At 37.9% G+C, this 23472-nt stretch overlaps 2 protein-coding genes and 1 long non-coding RNA gene across 6 annotated transcripts; 1 reads left to right on the top strand and 2 right to left on the bottom strand.

Moving 5' to 3' along the window:
• Nucleotides 1-403: 403 nt before the first annotated feature.
• LOC125875048 (uncharacterized) lies at nt 404-5288 on the bottom strand. Its single transcript, XM_049556114.1, has 2 exons — nt 4993-5288; nt 404-790 (listed from the first exon to the last, which is right to left on the bottom strand). The coding sequence occupies exons 1-2, from the start codon at nt 5248-5250 to the stop codon at nt 530-532; spliced, it is 519 nt and encodes a 172-aa protein (XP_049412071.1). The 5' UTR covers nt 5251-5288; the 3' UTR covers nt 404-529.
• A 74-nt stretch (nt 5289-5362) lies between these two features.
• LOC125872808 (protease Do-like 2, chloroplastic) lies at nt 5363-23222 on the top strand. 4 transcript variants are annotated; one of them, XM_049553598.1, is made up of 21 exons: nt 5363-5582; nt 7788-7961; nt 8905-8955; nt 9489-9562; nt 9795-9858; nt 10983-11027; nt 11191-11298; nt 16261-16338; nt 17152-17218; nt 17379-17437; nt 17991-18090; nt 18896-18975; nt 19618-19674; nt 20623-20726; nt 21217-21304; nt 21399-21484; nt 21605-21626; nt 21747-21818; nt 22139-22189; nt 22394-22454; nt 22529-23222. In XM_049553598.1, exons 1-21 carry the CDS (start codon nt 5409-5411, stop codon nt 22747-22749), a joined length of 1836 nt encoding a protein of 611 aa, XP_049409555.1. In that variant the 5' UTR covers nt 5363-5408; the 3' UTR covers nt 22750-23222. The 4 variants fall into 4 exon arrangements, with proteins under 4 accessions (XP_049409555.1, XP_049409558.1, XP_049409556.1 ...); XM_049553599.1 differs by having other exon boundaries at nt 5441-5582; nt 7852-7961; XM_049553600.1 differs by having other exon boundaries at nt 5461-5582; nt 7776-7961.
• Nucleotides 13301-15443, bottom strand: LOC125872809 (uncharacterized). The gene is made up of 3 exons (XR_007447165.1): nt 15316-15443; nt 14779-14855; nt 13301-13548 (listed from the first exon to the last, which is right to left on the bottom strand). It is a non-coding gene; the product is annotated as an uncharacterized LOC125872809 (long non-coding RNA).
• Nucleotides 23223-23472: the final 250 nt, after the last annotated feature.

Here is a 23472-nt window from a genome sequence, read left to right as displayed (position 1 = left end):
CATACTTTATTATTCTGCTTTCAAGTTAGTTACTTACTAGTTAAAACCCTTTATATTTAATACTACTTGATAAAGTTTTCAAGAGACTATTTCAATCATTTTCAAACCTTCTTGCCATAAAGCCTACCCCAAAAAAGAGAGAGAGGAGAAAACAACTTTTTTATTATGTACTATAAAGCCTTTTGTATGAGCTCAGTTTAACCTTTCAATCAGTAGTTCACTAATGAAAAAAATTGTTTTCAAGATGATACTCATAAAAAAATAAAATAACTTGTTTTGAGATGACTTAACACACATCTTAACATACACCATTGGTTCATACTTTACATTCTAAAACTCAAGTTATTAAGCCATAGGCCTTTATAACCTTCTCCTTCCCCCAATATAAGCCCCTTCTAACCTTATTGATGTAAGCATGTTTCTCTTAATCATAATGTACTTGCTACACTATAAAAGGATAATTCTAAATGCAAGTCAAAGAAAAATTTAAGTCTAAGAGTTCCAAACTTTTTAGTGAGGCCAATCATGATTAGTATTGTTCAAGCCGTTGGATTATGAGATTCACTGCTGCATTTGCTGATGAGAATGCTCCATGAAAGCTTTCTTGATAGGATATGGATTCCAAATCTCCAGCCATCGTTAACAGTATCTCACCTATGTCACTTTTATTTTCAAGTAATGATCTGTAGAATGAACTTGCAGCAATTTTGCTAATCTCAATATTTGTTTCCTCTGGACAATATTCATCATCCAACCACTTGTTAAGAGCAGTTTGCAACCATTCAGATTCCTGTTAAATGCTACAAGTTCTTGAGCCATGAATTTCAATAGACAATATGCTAATTGTATACCTTCAGCCTTACTCTGTGCATATTTATGCAGATCAGAAATCTCTGCATTATTATTCTAACTGATAAGGTAGAGGGAGCCAAATATAGTAGGCAAGAGAAAGACGTAAAAAGGTTTAACTCATATCTAGGATTATGAGTTTCAAAACATGTGCAGACGCAGAAGAAAGGATTCTAATACAATGCAATAGGAGAGGATATGAATCATATCCCTTTTGCTTCAATGGGAGTAGAAAGGATCCTATCACAGCCAGCTATATCAAGATTTTGCAAGATGTTTGCAACATCACAACATTAGCAAGCCATTCTGAGATGGAAATTCCATCATGGAATACACGCCAAGCTATATAGCATAAGACAACATCCACAACTTAGGTTCAGCACTAAAGCTAACTGAAATGGCATCTTAAAGGAATTCAGTAAATAGATTTTCCACCCTAAATAAAACTTGCCAGATCATTATTAGAAAAGAAAAGCAGCTCAGTTTAAGGACACCTTATAGCATGTGAAGGAAGCCCTACTCCTCTTACAAATGTTCCCAGGGTAAAATCAGCTAAGATATATATTGAAGACACAAACTAAAGATAAGATGGACAAAATATCAAACTTCAGAGGAATTTTAAGCATATTTTGTTCAAATCTCATCTTGGCTCATCTACTCAAACAATTGTACCGGCAAAATCACCACTTGAAATAGTCAACATGCAGGAAGTTAGAAGAGACAGGTTCCCACAATATACCTTATCCTACAGAGCACTTAGGATTTTAAACCCGACAACCATGCCACATATGTACAAAAGATCTAAACTGACAATTCACCCTCGTGTAATGGATAAAGCTAGCTGAGCGAGCATCAAAAGCAATCACTAATTGTTTCGTGACAGAGTGCAAGACCTATATAGTTGACTTGCAGATCATGTCGTCCTTCTTAGTAATGACTATCCTTCATTAGATGTAAAACAAATATAATAACTTACTGCTGAATGTAAATGTCTGAACTACCATTTCATGTAGTTTGCCTCTCACTAAATGTCTTGAAGAGATCTCTCTAAATTGATTAATTTTTGTGAAACACTTTTAGTGATTGTTATTAGAACATTAAACTTGTTCAAAAAGAACATACTAAACACGGTTAAGAAGGCATAAGAAATGATTTTTCAAGAAACACTTTGCATAGTCACAGCAGAGAAGAATACAGAAGTTATGGAAGATGATTTAGGTCATAATTCTGTAATTTCATAATGCCTTAGTACAACACCTCAGAAATTTGAACTTGGAATGGAAAAGAGAAAAGCGCAGTTCACGGAGGGGTTCACGGGCCCTGAAGAGGTCCACGACCCGTCACCCGCCCGTGAAGAGGTTCACGATCCGTCACCCCGCCCGTGAAGAAGTCCACGACCCATCACCCCGCTCGTGAACTTGCACCCAACGACCATGAAGGATCACGGGCACTTAGACGGTCCGTGAAGTCGTCCATGAAAGGGACTCATCAACTTTTAAGTTTTGGGTCAACTTCAAACGATCATATCTCTCCGCACAAAATCAATTAGGTGGCTCATGACCTATCAAATTAAAGGACTTTGTGTCCTCTTTCCGACGCCACCAAGTTTGCCTAATTTCGAGCCCGGAGTAAAAAGTTATGCTCATTTTAGTAAAGCCCTGTCGGGCAGGGCAACATGACGACCCACTGGATGGGCCGTGATGCTTTAAACGGCCGGTGAAGCAGTAGATGGCTCATGAGACTGGCTGTTTTGGGCACATTTTCAGCTTTAAAAGTTGAGGTCGTTTGGGTCTTTCCCCCTATGCGTTTGGTACTTAAACTATGTCGTTTTTACTTCGTCTAAGCCTAATTAATTAGTCAAAAACTACCTAAAACATTCATTCACCTAAAAGTCATCAGAATCAGAAAGAAAAGAAGAGAAAGAGGCGACAATTTTCTCTCCAGAACAAGCAGAGCTCTCCTTCAAGTTCAGCCCCTAAATCCAAAGGATTTCTCCGTAGTTATCTTCACCAGGTATGTGGGATTTCACTAGTGGGTTCCTTCCACACATTAGGTCCCTAGAATTCAGTTTGTTCTTCAGCTTCTCCATAAATTGTTCAGACCTGGGGTTCCTAAATCTTAGGGATTCATTGTAATTTAGCTGCTACAGTTTCTATAATATTAATTACATGTTTCTTGGAGAATTAGTACAATCCCATATATAAAACTCAGAAACCCTAGCTTGTGTTAATCATCCGTATTTCATGAATTATACTTGCTAGGCAGATTAGACAGACAATCATGCTACAAAATTTGAATGGCATATCTTTCAGTGTATGTATGATGCATTCTCAGATGATTATTAGTATTTTGAGCTATCCAGTATTACAGTTACACTTTTAGCTTTATATTCAGTTGGGAGTAAACTTAGCACCAAGAGGACAAAGGGATGAAGGCTCACCCGTCAGTTTAGGCTGAAACCTTTAGTAGAAAATCCCTGAGTCCAAGAGTCACAACGCCACTGTAGGTTTATCGAAGGGGTCACCCGTCAGATTAGGCTTCACACCCTTGGCCCTTGTGGACATCAGCTAGTGGATCCACGTCAGACTTGTTCGTACCCTTGGCAAGGTATGAACACCCTTCCATCCAAGGTTACAGGTTGGCCCATAGCTAGCTCAACTTGGGTATGTCTGTTAATAGTATCTCCCACAATCAGATTCATGTTGCATTGACCATGTATTTAATATCTATTTCAGTATTCAGTTCAACATGTTACATTTTCATGATTAGTTCTAGGTCATTACATCCAGCTCAACTTTCAGTTATGCTTCAGTATATTTATTTCCATGTTCAGTTTCTATATTGTTCAGCTTAGCACATATCCCGCATGCTCAACATTCATTCAAAGTACTGACACATACTTTTGTGCTACATCGTTGTATGATGTAGGTTCAGGCGCTCAACATCCAGACTATGCTTAGCTCGACTTCCAGTCCGTACACAACAGATTCAGTGGTGAGTCTTCATAGTTTGAGGACGATAAACATGCTATACTTTTGTATTTACTTTTAAGTCAGACTTGTTAGAGTTAGCTGGGGGCATGTCCCAACAACTCAGATCAGTTAAAGCCTTTGAGACATAGATTAGATTCAACTTGAGTTGTTAGTGTTGTTTTTAGCCATCACTATACTTTTCATATATTTTATATATATTCAGATATTTTGGGCATTTCCCCATTTTAGAAATTAAACTGCTTTTAGCTTCCGCATAATGCATGGGTTAGCTTGGGGTCACTTGTGACATTAAGCACCGTGTTGCGTCTAGGGGATAGCCTCGGAGCATGACACGTAGTATAAGCCTACAGTTTTTTGGATAACACTACGCCCCCAACATTTTGGTCTATAATATACCAAGCAATTCAGGATTTGAGCGACGAAGTAGAGAACTACCAAGAAAACTACGCCGGCATATATGGTTGCTAAAAGCCAGACCCTCTTAACAATAACACTAGAAGGTAACTGCCATTGATCACAACAATATCAGGATCACAAAAAAATCACAAAGAATTAAGTAAGAATTACTTTTATGCTTCTATATTCTTTTCGTTTTTTCCTAAAAAAGTTTACCAATCCAAAAAAAAATTAAATTCCAAGACAATGTGCTGAAGTAAGATCGAATGCTCTCTTTATGCACAAACTGCTTGATCAACCCCACAAAAATTGCAAGTTAAGATCCTTAAACACTCTCTGGATTTATATATCCTCAAGATATATAATTGCATTTTAATAAGGTTCAGAAAAACCACAACTCCACAAGTCAGTGACCATCAAATCCTTCCTACACCCTCGCAGAACCAAGTAACTACGAGAATTCAGTGCTAACTAACAGAGGTGGATCCATAAGCATATGTGTTGGGTTCATCGGAATTGAGTAGCTTTGGCTCACACCTTGTATATGTGTTAAAGAAGTTGAGTAAATAATTACAAAGATGAGCATTAAATTGATTGGGGATTTAGTAGAATATAAAGTTCAAACTTTGGATTTGCCTGCTAGCGAAGAAAGGGTTTTGAATAAAATTTCGAAACGGGATGTGTCCAAAAAAGCTACCTATGACCGATATATGGTATGTGTTAAATGAGCAATTGAGAAAAGAGTAGGTGTTACCTCCAAGGCTTTGGAAGGTTGTAGCCACTGTTGAGGAACCCTAAGATCTTCAATTAGCTGCTCAGAGCCATTGGTTTGAGCATTTAAAAGCGGGAGTCTTGCTCTAATTCTATCGACAGAAAAAAGTATACATTGATGAAGAGATGGGTGTATGATTTCACGACGTGTAATTGGTTGGAGTTGGACTAAATTAACATGAAGTTTTGAGAGGCGAAGACAGTAACAGCCTGAGACTGGAGAGAGCAATGGCCACGCCATTTTTCTTCTCTTTGTTTGGATAAACAACACTGAAAAAGGTTTGGAAAAAAAATACGAAAACGCATTTTTATATTTAATTTTAAAATTAAAATATCGTAAATTAAATACTACTCAAATAGCTTGCGGGATTAAAGGGATAAGGGAAACAGCACAAAAGAATGGCCGCAAACAGCTGGTTCTCGGTGCTCACCTCCACCGGCGGCTCTCTTACATCTCACCGTCTCTTTTCAACATCACTAAGACCCTCTTCTTTCTTCATTCCTAAAGCTGATTCCCAAAATCAAAACCATAAGAGAAAAGTTCTCAACAAGTCATCCTCCTCTCCTCCTGAGGTAAAATTAATATTCTACTTGTCATTCGATTATTATTATTATCTTTATTCATCCAACCACAATTGTCGAATTAGTATGTCAATCAAATGGGCCACATTGAGCTCAAACGCATTTTGATTCTTCTTTCCTTGGCCAAAGATTGCAACTTTTCTATTGTGTTAGCCCTTATTTTATTCTGAAAGTATTTACTTTGCTGAAGTAAAACAATGTTATTGAAGTGGAAAATCTGATAAAGTAGAGAGTCTACTCAACAATACGGACATACATACTGCACCCAATCTACTATACATACAGCAACCTCATTGGTGCACCAAAGAGAAACTAACGACAAAAGGATAATCCTCAAATGTACAAAGACAGTTTCAAATGTAGTCAAGTGGAACTGTGCACCTTCTTTTCTGATATTATTTGACCTTTCAATCTGATTTTCTGTTTATATTGTAATGGAGTTCTCATTTATTGGTTGTTTGTCAATAATTCTTCCCTGCTTCATTTTGGTTAGTAAGAAGTAGTCTAACTAATTAGATAACATTCGTAGTGGGTACTGCAGAATTACACATATATGTATATGTTTTTACATTATATATACACACACAATTTCTTTTGATAAGATAAGTGGTATTAATCACAGCATCAGGATGATGCAAAATTTACAAGATATGGCATTTGAGCTTACAAAAAAAATCTCTGGCTAACTATACAAACTATCTAAGCCAGAGCTAATGAGTTAGTAAAATCTTTAAGTTGTTCTACATTAACATCAGGATACAAGTTGGTCCAACTAAACAGATTTTCAGTGCACCTAGTCTTCAAAATGCCTAAAGCAGTTGACTCTCCATCAAAACATCTCTTGTTCCTCTCTAACCAAATACACCAAAAAATACAAGCAGGTATCATAATCCAGATCTTCTTGATGGCTTTGTCAACTTTCCATAGACTCCAACTCTCATATGCATCCTTAACAGTGAGGGGTGTGGTCCAATTGATGCCAGAGAGACAAAAAAACATATATACACACAAAATTTAAATTTTTATAACTAATTAGATTACATTCATAGCGGCTCTGATACCATTAGGCCCAAGGTCTATTTCATAGAGGATAACACCAATTCAATTGTTTATCCGATGTTGGGTCCCTATCTTATATTGTTCTCGCTCTTGTTGTCCAGTCCTAGTGTGCGGGGGGTGTTGAGTCCCATATCGGTGGAGTGTGGGTTTTTTGGTCTCCTTATGTTGTCTTAGGCAGTTCTCACCTCATGAGCTAGCTTTTTGTGGTTAAGTTAGGCCTAAGGTTCATTTCTTTATCAATGTTGAGTCCCAGATCAGTGGACTATGTGTTTCTTTTTGAACATTTTTTTTTTGAACTTTGTGTTTCTTGGTCTCCTTATATGGTGTTAGAGAAATGTTACCTCATGGGCTAGTTTTTGGGATTGAGTTCCATTTGTTTGACATGGTATTTGAGTAGGATTCATCCCAATTCTCGTTTCTCAATGTTTGGGCCCCATATTAAATTGTCCATGATCCAGATGTCCAACCATTGGTGTGAGGTGTATGTGTGCGTGTGTGAAGAAGACCCACATCGATGGTGAAGGGGATGGGCAGTCTCTTATATGGCTTGGGTAATCCTGACCTCTTGAGCTAGCCTTTGAGGTTGAGTTAGGCTCAAGGCCCATTTCATAAACAAGAGTGACTTTAATGTTGAAACTTATATTTCCTGAAATTAGATAAGAAATGACGAATGGAGAGAAGTCCAGAAATTTAGGAGAATGAGAAGGTTACATCAATTTAACAGTGCCAAAAAATGTTTGTGTATATTTTTGCTTGTATTCACTCATTTAACCTCTTGCATGCTTTTAATGATCCAAAAGAGATAATGAATGTCCCCTGAAATAGGAATTAAGATAAGTTGAAAGCATAAGTTTGTTGTTTACTGGTTTTGTTACTCGATGATAAAAATTGAAAGAAGTATTTTGTGAAGCAGACATCCACACAAGCTTTAAATATAACTATCTCTTACAATGAAATCACCTTTTCTTGTTGGTCCTTAAAACATGATTCAATTTGAATTGTTGTTATCTGCACTGAGTGTTCTTATGGTTATGCTCATTGGAGCAAGTCATTTTACTTTCTTCCAATTTAGGGAAAAAGTATTTCCTTGTTGTTTATGAATTAAACTTCTATTAAATAAGCAAGCCATGAATTCAGAAAGTAGCTGGTAAACAGAAGTTTTCACGGAGATCAAAAAATGAAGGGCCTTTTGCAAATGCAGATGGCAGGAGTAGTTCAAGTGAAACAGGACGATCTCAATCAACAGCAATTAAATCATTTGGTCTGCAGAAAAAAGGGAAAGGAATTATGTTAGATTCAAAGGACCAGCAGGTAAGAAACACAACTGCTTCTCTCCTTTTATTTTGGTGATTGGCTTATTTCTTGTCGTTGAGAAATATACAGAACAAGGGCAAGGGGGTTAGTCCTGTGACTCTGTGTGGGTGTGGAGGGGGGTGGGGGAGGAAGAACATGAAAGGCTTGCACTTTTTCACTACATGGCAATTCTACATAGCAATTTGAGTCCTACATGGTGTCCTACGTGTATTATGCCACGTAGGACTACTTTTATTCAACTTTATATAAGTTTATGTGTCTACTTGTGCGCACCCAAAGTTGGAGTGCATAAATGTGAAATGAGGTCAAGTTAAAAGGCACATATATGTATTATGCCAATCAACAAAGATTGAACACCTCAAAGTTGAGAATATTTTAATTCTGTGAAAACTTAATCAAGAACCGATATGTAACAAATCATAAATAGTAAGCAGCGTCACACATATCGTACATATTTAACTTATCAAAGTGTAAGGAGTACCAATTGAGAAGTGCATGGATCAATAGATTTAGATCATTCCATCTAAGTTATGGGAAAAATTTGAAATTGGCTTCATGACAAATAAGCCGGGGTATTCTTTTTTTAAAAAAACAATAAACAAACTATTTGCTAGGGGTATTCATTTTTAAAAAATAAAATAATTTGGGTGATAATTAGCGAAGGCTTTATCCACGAATTTAAGATTATGAACAAAGACTCATGCCTACTTGTAGGGCCACACCTTATTTATCAACCATTCTGAAGATACTCACCAGATACTCTCCCATCGTTTTTTTTACATCATCTCCCACATAATTATATCTCATTACCATTGTGTTTACAAATGCTTGCCAACTGAATGCAAGCATTGCTGTCAAGTTCTTTGAGTCAATTATGTGCCAAAAACTATTGTTTTCAATTGTGCTATGCCGCTGAACCTAAGTTGGTTTTCTTTTCCAGGTAGAAACTGGCAGCATTCAAGATGCAGCTTTTCTTAATGCTGTTGTGAAGGTGAATATATTTTAATACATAGCAATGTTGTAAGCATGCCATTTGTTTGGATGCCTCATCTTCAAATCTCAAGGTGAAGGTGTAGATCATTTGAATCATTAAATTTTAGCAAAAGGGGATCCCAGGAAACTATCAACTTCAGTACTCATCTTATCCTTAGTTGCTTAGAAACAGAAATTCATGAAATAACCTCATGTATGATGTATCGCTAACGTTTTGAACCAACAGTTGGTCACTGGGCATTCGTAAGGTTGTTGTTGTCCCTGTCCCACATGAAATTATTTTCTTATTGTTTGGTTCTTCCTGTTGAAAGATAATAAAAAGTAAACTTCAAATATACTTATGCAGCACTTAGAATGGTGTACACCCAATAGATAGTCTATCTTACCCAGTTTCATTTTTGGCATCAATAGGTCCGTCAAAATTGCTTTCAACATGTCTGCAAGTGCACTTGTGAATGGCTTTTAAATGGATTGCATGATAATTTTAGTAGTGTTTACTCTTTTCCTCCATTCCATGTTGTTTGCTTCAAGGTTTACTGTACACATACTGCTCCAGATTATTCCCTTCCTTGGCAGAAACAAAGACAGTTCACAAGTACTGGAAGGTATGCTCTTCCTCATTTCTATCTACTTAAAAAATTGTGGGAAATTTCCTATGAAGAGTTGTTCTGTAATGCAATATTTACCTTCAGTTTTTTTTTTTTTTTTTTTTTGTAAAAAGTAGTTCTGTAATGCGTTTATTTTCTGATATTGTCTACTATATCTGGTAGGCTGATCCTTTTAAGGTGGGAGGGGGCAGGATAGCCTACAAGTCTGACTTTAGTTTGATTCATACAGTGCTTTCATGATTGGTGATGGGAAGCTCTTGACGAATGCGCATTGTGTTGAACATGATACACAGGTACCTCTGAGGTTTTAACCTTCCCTTTATAAGTATACAAATTCTTATTATTTATGCCCCTCTCTCCTCTAAATTAAATAAAAGGACGTCTCTAATAACAATTTGGTGTCAACCAATAATCAGAACAAGTATATCATTATAATTTTAGGTTATTTTATGAACCTTCAGGTGTGGGTAAACGAATTTATCCTTTCCCCTCCCATTGTGAACAATGTATCTTAGTCATCTAAGACATGGTCTATCAAACCAAAGCTGGACGGCCACACTGACCCGAGAAAACATGCATTACTACATTTACGGAAAAAAAATCATTTTATTTGTACTTTCTTTAAAGGGCGAAAGAGGTCAGATTTTTTTCTTTTTCTTTTATTTCATAAATGATTAATAACAGCTTGGGATGAGTATAGAGAAAAGGTAAATTTGAACTTTGTCATCCATATATTTATGGCTTTGCAATATGCCATCCACAGTTTTAGGATCGGACTCCACGTCCAACTATTGAAATTTATTTCACTTTGTCATCCTGACCCTTTCACCGGTGAAAACCTAGTGGGAAGGCAAGACTAACGATTTGTGGTCAATTTTTTCCAAATTATCTGGACAAGGCTGTATGACTTCCCAGATAGGAAACTAGAAACAGAAAGGTAAGTGCGGCTCGTTTACCCTCATTTTTGTAGTTTTTTTACAAGAAAAATGTGGATGGCAAAGTGAAGGGCTGAAGGCTTAGAAACTTTGGACGGCATTCTGCAAAATAAAAAAAGGAGGATAGAAAATGCATCTTTTCCTTCAAAGAAACATAATTTTGATTATCTAGCTCATATCCGATCCAACCTTACCCATAAAGAATTGATCGCCAACAGTCCATATTAGCTAATCTAAGTCCATTTTGTTCACTAATCAATCCATTGTGTTTTTGGGATAATATCTATCTCCACATTACCACCTGCACTTTTATGACACACTCATCTCAAGTATATACCTAGTGGCCAACTTTGTATTCAGTATTCACTATTGTTGAAGACCTGCTATTTAGGTGGTCTTCTATCACCCAAATGAGTTACATTTTCTACTCCATCTGCCTTTCAAATGCTGGTTTTTAGCTTAATTAATATTTTTGGTGGCAGGTCAAAGTGAAGAAAAGGGGAGATGACACAAAATATGTTGCTAAGGTATGCTTTTCATGATAAGTTTTAAATGCCTGCATCACTTAGAAATCATTCTAGTATTATAAATAGTAGTTTTAAGGGTGCAACTATGGTGAGGTAGGTTGACAACTTAGACCAAAGTAACCTAATTATGTGGTGCTTAATTCTCATCATGTATGACATGTAGGTTCTAGCTAGAGGGGTAGCGTGTGACATAGCTTTGCTATCCGTGGAAAGCAAGGAATTCTGGGAGGGAGCTGAGCCCCTTAGTTTTGGACGGTTGCCTCGTCTGCAGGTACTTCTCATTTGTCAATTCCATTTTTTAAAAAGCTGTCCCATGGGTAACTTTATATATGCTTTTTTCCCTGAAGACGTACTTTCTCATTTTCATGTTGGTCTAAATTTGTCAAAGAAATTGGGATAAGCCAACAACACCCTTTGCAAGTGTTCATACTGAATAAAGTTCCCACCTATCTAATTGATGTCTGCTTGCTATATTAGTCAATTGCACTTGATCTTGGATAAATTAAGTTTGTGGATGTCCTATCCTTGAGTCGAGATTTGTCTATGATATGTATGATTATGTGAATTCTTTAATTGTATGGCAGCTTCGCATTTGATAGTAAGCTTCTACGGTTGATATCCAAGTAAATGCTTAGCTATTTCTTCAGTGGGATTATACCTTCAAAGAAAGAATATTATATTTATTCTACATTTGTTCTCAGGGAAAATACAACAACATAGCCAGTATAGTCACACACGTGGGGTTTGAGGAGGGTAAAGTCTACGCAGACCTTACCTCTACCTTGTCAACCTCTCACACCTTCTTACTGGGGTGTCTGTGCATCTCCTCCATGCCCAAACCATCTCAGTTTAGCCTCCCGCATCTTGTCTGCCACAGAGGCCATTTCCACCTTGGCCCGAATATCTTTATTTCCAACCATATCTCTTCTAGTAAGCCCGCACATCCATCTTAACATACTCATTTCCGCAACTGTCATCTTCTGGACATGACAGTTCTTGACTAGCCAACACTCCACCCCATACAACAAATCAGTCTAACTACTTCTGTAGAACTTATGTTTTAAGTCTTATTGGCAACTTTTTATCACATAAGACGCCAAATGCTAGCCTCCATTTCAACCTCCCCGCACCAGTGCGATGTATGCCATCTTCGTCAATCTCCCCATTGCCTTGGATAATAGCCCCTAGGTACTTGAAACTCCCTTTCTTGGAGATGACTTGACAATCCAACCTCACTTGCACGTCAGCTACACGATGCACTTCACTGAACTTGCTTAGTCTTAAACCTTTAGGGGTCGTTTGGTGCGAGGGATAAGAATAAATAGTCATGGGATAAAAAAATAGTCCTGGGATAATATTTTGGTTTCTTGCTTGGTTGTTATGTGATAACTTATCCCACCATTTATACCATAGTGATGGGATAAGTTATCCCATATACATGGTGGGATAAGTTATCCCTGGATAACTAATCCCAAGATAATTAATCCTAGGATAACCTTTTCCCAACCAAACGACCCCTTAGATTCTAGGGTCTGTCTCCACACCCCCCATCTTGTCGTTAATCCAGCTACGCGTCTCATCAATCAATACAATATCATTGACAAATAACATGCACCAAGACACCTGCCCTTGAATGTGTTGCATCAGAAAATCCATCACCAAAGCTAATAAAAACGGGCTAAGAGTCGATCCCTGATGCAACCCCATCACAACTGGAAAGTGACTGGATTCTCCTCCCACTGCCCTCATCCGGATCTTAGCTCCATCATACATGTCCTTAATATCTCTAATGTACATGATTGGAACACCTCTGGTTCCAAACATCCGCGTAGAACCTCTGTCAGAACTAATTGTAAGCTTTTTCTAGGTCAATGAACACCAAATGCAAGTCCTTTTTCCTATCCCTATACTGCTCCGCCAATGGCTTCCGTAGTCGATCAAGCGTTCAAACGCTGCTGTCTTTGCCGCCGTCACTGATTTTCAATAAAAATCTTCGAAAGAAATTTGGGGAAGAGCCAATTTTGGACTTATGATCACTATAACATAATCTTGTTGCCTTTTTGTTTGTCATTTGATGTTTGTAGAACCTCTGTTACTACATATTTTGTGTTGCTGGCGTAATTTCTTGTCACGACCCGATTTCTCGAGTCATGATGGCACCTACTATACCCTACCAGTAGATAAGCCAACCCGTAACCCAGAACATCAAGCAATGAGCAAAAGGGCAGAAACTAGCGAAAATAATAATCTAAACAAGGATAACAAAGCGGAAGCAACCCAAAATAAATATATACAGAAATCCCTCCCAGAACCTGGAAGTCACTAGTACAGAGCTATCTAATAAAGAGTACAAGTCCCAAAAGTGGACCACAACAGAGCGTGTCTCAAAGGCAACAAGACTAGCTAAATCAAAAGAAGGAGACAGAACAAACCCCAAAACGCCAAGTGCTCGCCCTCGTCTCCGAATCACAACTGCAAAAGGAGGCTGGAACTAATCACCGCTGGTAACTGGTACTGGGACCTGCATCACGAAATAGATGCAGAGCGTAGCATGAGTACCAACACAACAGGTACTCAGTAGGCATCATAGGCCGACTGAGCAAAAAGGGTAAAAACAATAAGAAAGGATAGAATCTAGACACAGAGAGGTCAAACGGATAAGAAAAGAAAGCACATGAGCATACCAGAAACAAACTAAGTACAACTAGACTAAACCTAACTGGACCCCCATAAGCCCAGAAGGTACACTCGTACACAAGCTTAAATAAAACCTGAACGAACCCCCATAAGCTCGACAGGTACATGGAAAAGCTAAGTCTACTGAGAAAGAAGAAAATCGGGCTCTCAGCCCAAAGTAACTAAGATAATCCATCAGACTCCACCCAGCCAGCAGTGCACTCCCAGCCCAGCTAGAAAGAGTGACCCTAGGGGGCACCCAACCAAACAGTCCACTCCCAGCCCAGCTAGAAAGAGGGACCCGTGAGTGAGGTAGATATCGCGAGTCGTCCTACCATGCAGTCAGCTCCCAGCCCAGCTAGAAAGAGCGACCCGGGGACACCCAGCCAGCAGCACACTCCCAGCCCAGCTAGAAAGAGAGGCCCGGGGGCGATCGCCGATATCACCGAGTCTACCCAGCCAGCGATACGTTCCCAGCCCAGCTAGAAAGAACGACCCCGGGGGTGATGGTATCTCCAATAGGATTCAATCCAAAAACAACCACCGTGGAACGCCGCCCACTCTAAGATATTACATAAAAGGCTCCAAGCCTAGACTATCTCAATCCCACGCCTCGAGTGATGCACCAAACCTTTGAGAATGCGCCGGAACCGCAGAATACGAGGGAGAAGATACAGAAGTGCAACAAGTAGCGATAACGCCTAATCTAAGGCTCAAACTATCAGACTCAAGTCTGCTATTCCAGTCTACAAGGAGCTAAGTCATCCGAACGACGTCGGCAGAAAGTCAAGGCTATCCAGCCCACACGGGTCATAAGTCTAAGGCAATGCTAGCCTAACCTAGACTAAGACATACAATACAAAGCATACAAGCATATAATAGCATTTAGCACATAGACATGCAACTCTACTGAATCGGATAACATGATACTATACCCGAAATATGGCCAATCGATTCTAACATGAGGTACCTATTCAAAGTAAGGTAGTAAACTGGTACCCACCCCCAATTCACTCCAATCAACATGTTTTTACACAATTAAGCTCAATCTAAAAGAAGGAAAGCCGTAGCCTACCTTAAGGCCAACCGTGCGCTCTCCAAATCACTTTACCGGAGCTTTCCCTTTCCGAACAGTCTCAAAACGCTGCCCCGCTATCAAAAATAGAGTCACAACGTTACTATGGTCATTTAGACACCAAGATCATAACAAACGGAGACGGGTCAATTTTGGAGTCAAAACGGGAATCGTGGGACCCGCACCGAACTGTCCGAATTTGACTCCGTCAAGAGACCCTAAACAGCACTCCAAACTTGTGTTCCAAAATGGAACACAATCCGAGGCTCAAAACACAGCAAAAACCAACAAGCAAGAAAACCCACTTTAAACAACTAATAGAAACCCTACTGCAGCAGTCCAAAATCGAAATAAACGAAAATCAAAAGGTGCCCAGCACTCTTTAAACACTCTACAACGAAGTCACGACAATTCTCAACATGTGGGACTTCGAATCACCCAAAACCGAGCTAAAATGAGTGAGATATGACCAAAACAAAAATTCCAAAAACAAGGACTCGAAAACAGTACAGCAGTCAGGTTTTTCGCGAAATTTACCTCAAACGGGAACCCCAAACCACTATCCGAGCTCACCAACGCGTTGCCCTCGAAAAATCTCACAACTTTGCCTTTTGAATCGCCCAAATCGGACAAAAGATGAGAGAGTTAAGAGAGTTAGAAGTTTTGGAATTGTTGCTGAAAATCTGCATTATATTGCAGATTTTCTGCAATTTTTCCAAAACTAAAAACCCCGACGGGGTACTCCGATCTCGTTCGGAACCCCGTGCACGCAAACGAGATATGCAACCATACCAAATTCGATATTCCAGACTCAACGGCGCAGTCGAAATTTCCATCAGAGGTCATTTCGATAAAAAGTGGGTCCCACTTCCAAAGGCCATTTTAAGCCAAAACCCACAAAAGGGCTCGGAAAGATATCAAAAACCTCGGGACACAAAAGAAGGGTCAATCTAGACCAAACTCAACATTCCGGAGCTAACCGCACTGACGGAATTCTCATCCGAGCGCGTTTACTCAAAATGTTGACCAAAGTCAAACTTAAGCCAAAATTCAAAGGCTAAAACGCCTAATTGCACTGACTCACACTGAAAACCTCGGGAGTCATGTCGACCATGCTACTAGCCTAAAATGACCCTTCCGGAGCTGATGAAATCGTCAGAACTGGATTCCGATGTCATCTTCATGAACTTTTGATCGAAAATGATCGTTCAAGGTTCAAAAGCTCCAAAACACAAAAACTCACACCAAGACCAAACGAACGACCAGGTGACCGAACTGTCAGTCCCAGCAAGTCGTAAATGACTTGGGGTCGCTATAGGAAAGCTCTAAACGACACACAGAAGGCAAGACACAAAAATGACCAAGAGGGTCATTACATTTCTATTTTCCATGACCATGACTTATTAAAGAACCCTTATCTCTTGCCGAATCTGATGAAACACATATAGCTTATATATTAAGCTGGTCCTTTTCCTTTTGCAGGATGCTGTAACTGTGGTTGGCTATCCACTTGGAGGAGATACAATCTCTGTGACAAAGGGGGTGGTGTCAAGAATTGAGGTTTGTTTATGTTCACCTCTCATAGTATTAGTTTATTCCTTAGCTTAATGACGGACTTGTAGATGTTTTTACCTACCTTAAGAATTTAGATAGTACTCTTTGACCAATGCGGTCCTTTGTTTTTTCCTAGGTATACTATAACTTCTTGTTCTCGTTTACTGATGAATGGTATTGCTCTCATCATGTCATGATCTATTCAATATCAAAGGGTATTGATTGCTACAACTTAGATTAATAAATGGATAGTGTTAGGAAAAGAAACTTGCTTAAATCATGCACGATAGTCACAACCTTGGCCAATGCATGAACTGTTTACAGTTATAATGTCTAATTTTGTAGATTCTCTTGCCAAAAACAGAAACCTATACTTAAAGGGGGTTTATCCACTATTAATCAGGTTTCATGATCCTAAATTAAAATAACAATTGCATAACCTAGTCAATGTGAATATTGATCTTCCATCAGTGACCTGCAATTAAGCATGTTGATTTGCCTTAACGAAATGTGAGGTACTTTTATAGAGACATTATTCTTTGTTATTGTTATTGTTATCGTTATTGTTTTTCTTTGTTTTGTTACATTCAAACCCATTTACACCCTTATTATTCCCACTTTTTAAGGTTGTGGCTACAGTTAAGAGTATTGAAGCAAATAGTTGTTCGCTTGAATTCCAGTCAGTTCTATAGGTTGGAGAACAGTTGATTATCACAACTAGACAATCTTCTGTTTGCTACTAGTGATAGATACAGCCTGATTTTGATTTCCTAGATATTGATTAAAAGTGCTAACTCATAGGTTGGTCTTCATCAATAGGTTACATCATATGCTCATGGATCATCTGAGCTGCTGGGCATTCAAATAGATGCAGCAATAAATCCTGGTAAATGGATGTTGAAATAAGACCGTTCCTATAATCAGCCCGTAGAAATTTACTCTTATCGATCTTGTATTAGAACTTATCCATGTTTACATACTCGGATCTATAGTTGTATTTTTTCTTGCTTTAACATAGTTGCTGCTACTAATTGCAAGACTTTTAGGTAATAGTGGTGGTCCTGCATTCAATGATGATGGAGATTGCATTGGAGTTGCATTTCAGGTAGTTGCTTGTCAGATTTGGATAATGGTTATTCATGTGACCAGATTCTTGCTTCTTTGGGCTTGTCACTTTAGTTTACACAGAGTCCTCTCTTTTAGGGAACTTTTGTAATGCAACTAGTTTGAAATGATCACTTAATCACATAATTGAAGTAGTTTATTTTATCGCTGCAGTTATCTTCATCTGTTTTAAAAGACATTCTGATGCTAATTTAAGAGCTCGCCCCAAGGCAAACCATAATACTATCGCTTGGGCCAACTAGGGGTGGTAACATGCTTATGGTCATGAGCTCTATCAACAGTTCTTCAAATCACTTTTTGTATTTGACACTTCTTTTTTTATTTTGCTTGATCTATTTACTGAATGAGTTCAATAACTCCTCAGGGTATAAAATGTTTTCTAGTGCATTTGCCTTAAAAATCATGATAATCAGCATACTGTTCTTCCACTATGTTTGACAAAGTTATGATCTTCTTCAAGAATCTCATGTTATTTGTTTTTTACTTTATGTGTTGCTTTCATATTGGTATTGCTTACCCAACAACTTCTTTAGGTTTACAGATCCGATGATGCTGAAAATATTGGTTATGTAATACCTACTACAGTTGTATCTCATTTTTTGGAAGACTACGAGAGGAATGGGAAGTATTGTGGTGAGTCTGTCTCCTTTTCTGGAAGTATCTGCTCATTCAGGCCACCTAAATGGCTAGGGATTTGCAAACAGTCTGTTTTGTTTCCAGCTACATAGTTTAACGAAGATTATTTATTTCTTGGATTAGATTATGACAACTGACTGATCTTGGAGATTAGCTTCATTTCAATCTGTTTGGTCTAAATTCCTTATCTGTTTTTAATATACATCAAGCTTGGATTTCTTAAGTTCGATTGTGTTGCTGGAAAAATCAATTAATATGCAAATGTAGACTTAAATAAAGCATACTTTTGAGTTACATGTTATAGAAAATACTCAGTTCTAAACTTCAAATATGAGCTTATTTTGAATCTAACCAACTGACCACTCCACCTGCTCCTATTTCATTTGCCAATCAAGTAGCTTTGTTGTTGCCTGTTGGATTGTCATGATGTCTATCTGTTATTGTGCAATGATGATGCTTGATGGGAGAGGGATTAAGAGAAACATTTAACTCCAGACGGTGGTTGAGTTTGCTAATGAGAAGGCGGCTGGACGAATGGAAACTTCACCGAGCAGCTCAGCCTGTGACCTGAAGGCATATGTGGAAGAAGCACGTACACCACTTGGTTCTGTGAAAGGAAAAAGGAGAGTATAAGGTGTTTCTGAAATAACTAAAAAATTGGCATTATTAATGTGTTTAAGAGTCATGGAAATAAGGGGTTGGCTGCACAGGGGATCATGGATTTTTGTTGGTGCCTAAGAATTTTGCTTATGTTATTTGCTTCCCTGCTATCCTTAATCACAATATTGACTTATGCTTTCAGGCTTTCCTTGCCTTGGGGTGTTGTTGCAAAAATTGGAAAATCCAGCGCTACGTGCCTGCTTAAAAGTGCCATCTAACGAGGTCTGTTTATGTCCTATACAGAATGAAAGTCCTTCATCTGCTCTTCAGAGTGATAGTCTTTCTCTGTATAGTTCATCAACCCCCCCCCCCCCTCCACGGTCCGTGCTTTGTTTTCCCTTTTTGTGCGTGTAATTGCTGAATTCATTGATCAATAAAAAAAGTTGCCTGCTGCTGACAATTATCAATTAGAATACATAGGAACACATTCGGAGAAACAATTTAAAGAAAATGTGGAAGGCATCCTTAGGCTTAAGCGTGTGAAAAATTGAATTTATTTGGGTATGGATTTGAGCTGAGTAAAGCTAACTTTTCTTCATAAACACCAGTGGTGAACTTTTTAATAGTTGACTGATTTTTATTCAAGAGGAAGTCATCCTGAATGAAGCAGCATTTACACTATCTTCAGTGTTCTGGACACTTCTGGTCTCTAATAATACTTTGTGCCTCATCAGGAAAAAGAAAAAAAATTAGTCCTACGTGAAAGCAAACCCATTTTGAAATTCATCCAACTGAATCCACCTTGGCAGTAACATGTTCTGAGACATAGATGTGTAGTGGTTACTCAGTTGATTGTGTGGAAAATTTGGTACTCGTATAATGCTTCTAGACGTCCTCTTATACAGCTGGTTTTTCGTTTGATAGGGTGTACTCGTCCGGAAAGTTGAGCCCACTTCTGACATCAGTAATGTTGTGAAAGAGGTATTTGTATTCTTTATTTCAGCAGGTTATTGCTGATTTTACTGTTAAACATTGATTTCTTTGCACCACTATCAATGTCAGCAGTTGGTAGCTCTGTTCTGATAATGACAGTTAATTTAGGCCAGAGAGCCTCAGCTTAATGGTATTTATTTCACGTTCAAAGTTTTTGAAATATGTAGTACTTAAACTGCAACCTGCAAATGGATGGACCATAAGAAAAAATATTTAATTTGACTGGGAAGTGACAAATGAGAAACTAAAATAAAAAGTCTTTGTTGTCATCTGAAGCCCCCTGGAAGTCATAGGCTCATGGCTCCAGGCATCTACATTATTAAATAGTGTGCTTCACTTCTTCTCCGTCCATTTGTGTCAATTAACTTGATTTAGTCATTACAATCGGTTCTTTCTAGAAAATAGTGTGATTGATTAATATAGTTATGTTGACTTCCTCCTTCCTTTATAGCAGATAACTTCTTTGAAACAATATCCACTGAGGATGTGTCTCTAAATAGAGCATAATGAACATGGAAGATTCGTGTCGCCGTGTCCAATTAGTTTGGGATTTGGTGTTATTGATTGATTGAATATGGACTAGGGACTCAAGTTATAGATTTTACATTCTTTTCATTAATTGCTACTTTTACAACATTGATTAACATGCACCATAGATGTGCATGACATGGATATTCTGTTGGTATCTAGTATTCATTTTGCCAGAACATCCAGTTAATGTCCTATTACTAAATTAATGAATGGAAAAGAGGAGTATACTAGAATCTTTGATCATGTTTAGTTAGTCCGACCTATTTCTACATTAGCTTATTTGATTTTTTCTCTTCTTATGTTGTTAGTTAAGTTACTACAGAAATTTTCTTTCGATAATTGTTTCATATACATGTTGATTTGGTAATGTCACTAAGTCGAATAATATTTGGCACATTTTTCCAGGGCGATGTCATTGTTAGCTTTGATGGTGTTCATGTTGGGTGTGAAGGAACAGTGCCGTTTCGATCAAGTGAACGTATAGCTTTTCGCTATCTCATTAGTCAAAAGTAATGTTTAATTACTTGCAAGAAGTTAAATTTGCATTAAAAGGCATTGGTATGTTTGACAAACATTTTTTCATTACATACTTGATACTACGTTTGACAAACATTATGCACTTAATGTTCAGTTTGAATGTCAAACTCTGACTGTTAGTTCATGTAATGGTTACCGATTTTCAAGGCAACACTTCCCCCTTTGTCTTTTCCACATAAGTTTCTGCTTCAATTAAAATTTGCCAAAGCTAGCAGGGAATGCTATCATTTTGTATACTATGAAGGTTGAATAGTCTTTTTTGTTTTTTTGTTTTTCTCCCCGTGGATCCATTTCCCAAGACTTTGAAATGGATATCAATTAATGCTAGTATTTCACTGAATCCCTAATGTCAAAACTCCAAACTCTCCCCATCTTCCATGTTGATGTTGATCCTGCATGTTGATTTATAAAGTATGCACATGCTACTGTATATTTTTCAAAAAAATGTTTTTTCCTTTACAGATTCACTGGTGATTCAGTTGAGCTTGGTATCATTAGAGCGGGAGAATTTATGAAAGTTCAAGCAGTTTTGAAGCCGCGTGTGCATTTGGTATAAAATAAATGTTAGCTGACCCTTGGTCTTTTTGTTGACATCACTTGAATCTCAGTTTAATTTATATAGATCTGTTTGCTCTCATCTGAAGGTTCCTTATCACATAGAAGGTGGTCAGCCTTCATACCTAATAGTTGCAGGCTTGGTGTTTACCCCACTATCCGAACCACTAATAGAGTAAGATTTTCCATAATCCCTCGTATAGTTATACGTAGCTAGCAATTTGCTAGTTTTCAAGTACATATTAGTATAAGAGTTCTCTCTCTGATAACAACACATTCATATTTTATTTGGCAGGGAAGAAGAAGATAGCATTGGGGTAAGTCTTGACAAAATGATGATCGCTCGCAATGATTAAAACTTCTTTTTTGTTCTGTTTTGATAAGTCAATGATTAGAAATATTTTCTTGTCTTGATTGTTTTCTTTTAATTTTATTAGCTAAAACTATTGACCAAAGCTCGATACTCTTTGGCCAAGTTCGAAGGTGAACAGATTGTTGTACTATCTCAGGTATGTATGGAGTAAGTTTTGGCCTTGGTAAATCAGTTCATGGATATAGTGACTGAAATATTTATCCTTTCTTCTGTTCATTACTGGACTCGATAGTAGGACATACCCATTCCTGGGACATGGTGGAGGAACAGGGCACATTATCCTAAGGGTGATGATAGAGGTGGCAAAATGGTTAAATAGGCTTTAGCCTGCCCATTTGTCACCCTTGGGGTTCTAGTATACCTTATCACTTGCTTACCCATTTTTTCACCTCTAAATGATGCCGAGGGGTTAATTACAAAAATAATGCCACATTCAATGGTTTATTTTGCTTGTAGGTCTTGGCAAATGAAGTAAATATTGGATATGAGGATATGAGCAATGAGCAGGTAAGTTATTCGTATTCACTTAGATGTTATATTCCTACCAGTTGAATTGTAAACAATAATTAGTGTGAACATCAAACTTCAAATTAAGTCACGGGTGATTTTTCAATGAAGTGGATTCATATGCCGACCCCAACTAGCTTGGAGTTGAGGCATAGTTGTTGTATGCTGCTTCTATGAAGTCTCAATTTTTAATTTACTTGGCAGGTCTTGAAGTTGAATGGCACCCGAATTAAAAACATTCACCATTTGGCTCATCTTGTAGATTGTAAGTGGTAATATACGTAGTTGAGGTCTCTTTTCTTTTTAGCTGAGCATTTACAAATTTATCTGTTTGTGCAGCATCCAAGGGCAAATATTTAGTGTTTGAATTTGAAGACAATATTCTGGTGGTTCTGGAAAGGGAGGAAGCCATGTCTGCCTCAGCTAGTATTCTCAAAGACTACGGCATTCCAGCTGAAAGATCATCAGATCTTCTGGGACAGTATGTTGATTCCACCATTGAACAAAGTGAAGCAACCAATCACGGTGAATTTGGCTATGAAGGGCTTCTTTGGGCTTGATCACTTAACATATGAAGCTTGATCTTGATTCTCACTTGAAGGCAGCCATCTTCCAAAGTGTTTCATGAATAAGATGGTTATTCTTGCAGAAAAAGATCTATTGTCACATTTGTAAACTTGACAGGGGAAGAACTCAGATAAACAGGCAAAATCTGCATGGTGACTCTACACAACAGCGCTTACTTGGCTACCTCCTTTGGTTTTAAAACAAGATTGGCCCGCAAAGTGAACAACAATTATGTAGCAAATAATACAACTGATGGATGCAAAATATAAAAAAAGAAAATGTTCAGTTGAAATCAATGTGCTGGTGGCTATTGCCTTTAGGTGAAATGGAAGTTCATGGCCCTGCACATTTAAGTATGCAGCATTTCTGAGGTTTATTTTTACAGGTGTAGGATGTAATTATCAATTTTTAGGAAATTTTGAGAGTTGAAGGTTTTGTTTCCATTCACATAATTCAGTATAGGTAAGATATTTTTTTGTTCTTTCAGTTTTTCCTCCCCATTCCCGGTAGTAATCTTTGGTGTGTAACCTGTTAGAGCATATTCAAATCTTCTGTGTTACTTATATTTGCAGCAACAAGAAGTTTTGATTTGAAAAATGGAAGGTTAGATAAGATGGTGTATTTATTCACTTTCCTGAACCGTATCCGTATGTGGGAAACATCACATTCCTATGAGCTCAATATGTCATAAGACTATAGAATCGACCTACCATACT

Source organism: Solanum stenotomum, chromosome 8 (assembly GCF_019186545.1).
Source record: "Solanum stenotomum isolate F172 chromosome 8, ASM1918654v1, whole genome shotgun sequence".
NCBI lineage: Eukaryota > Viridiplantae > Streptophyta > Magnoliopsida > Solanales > Solanaceae > Solanum > Solanum stenotomum.
This window is presented reverse-complemented; position numbering and strand designations above follow the sequence as displayed.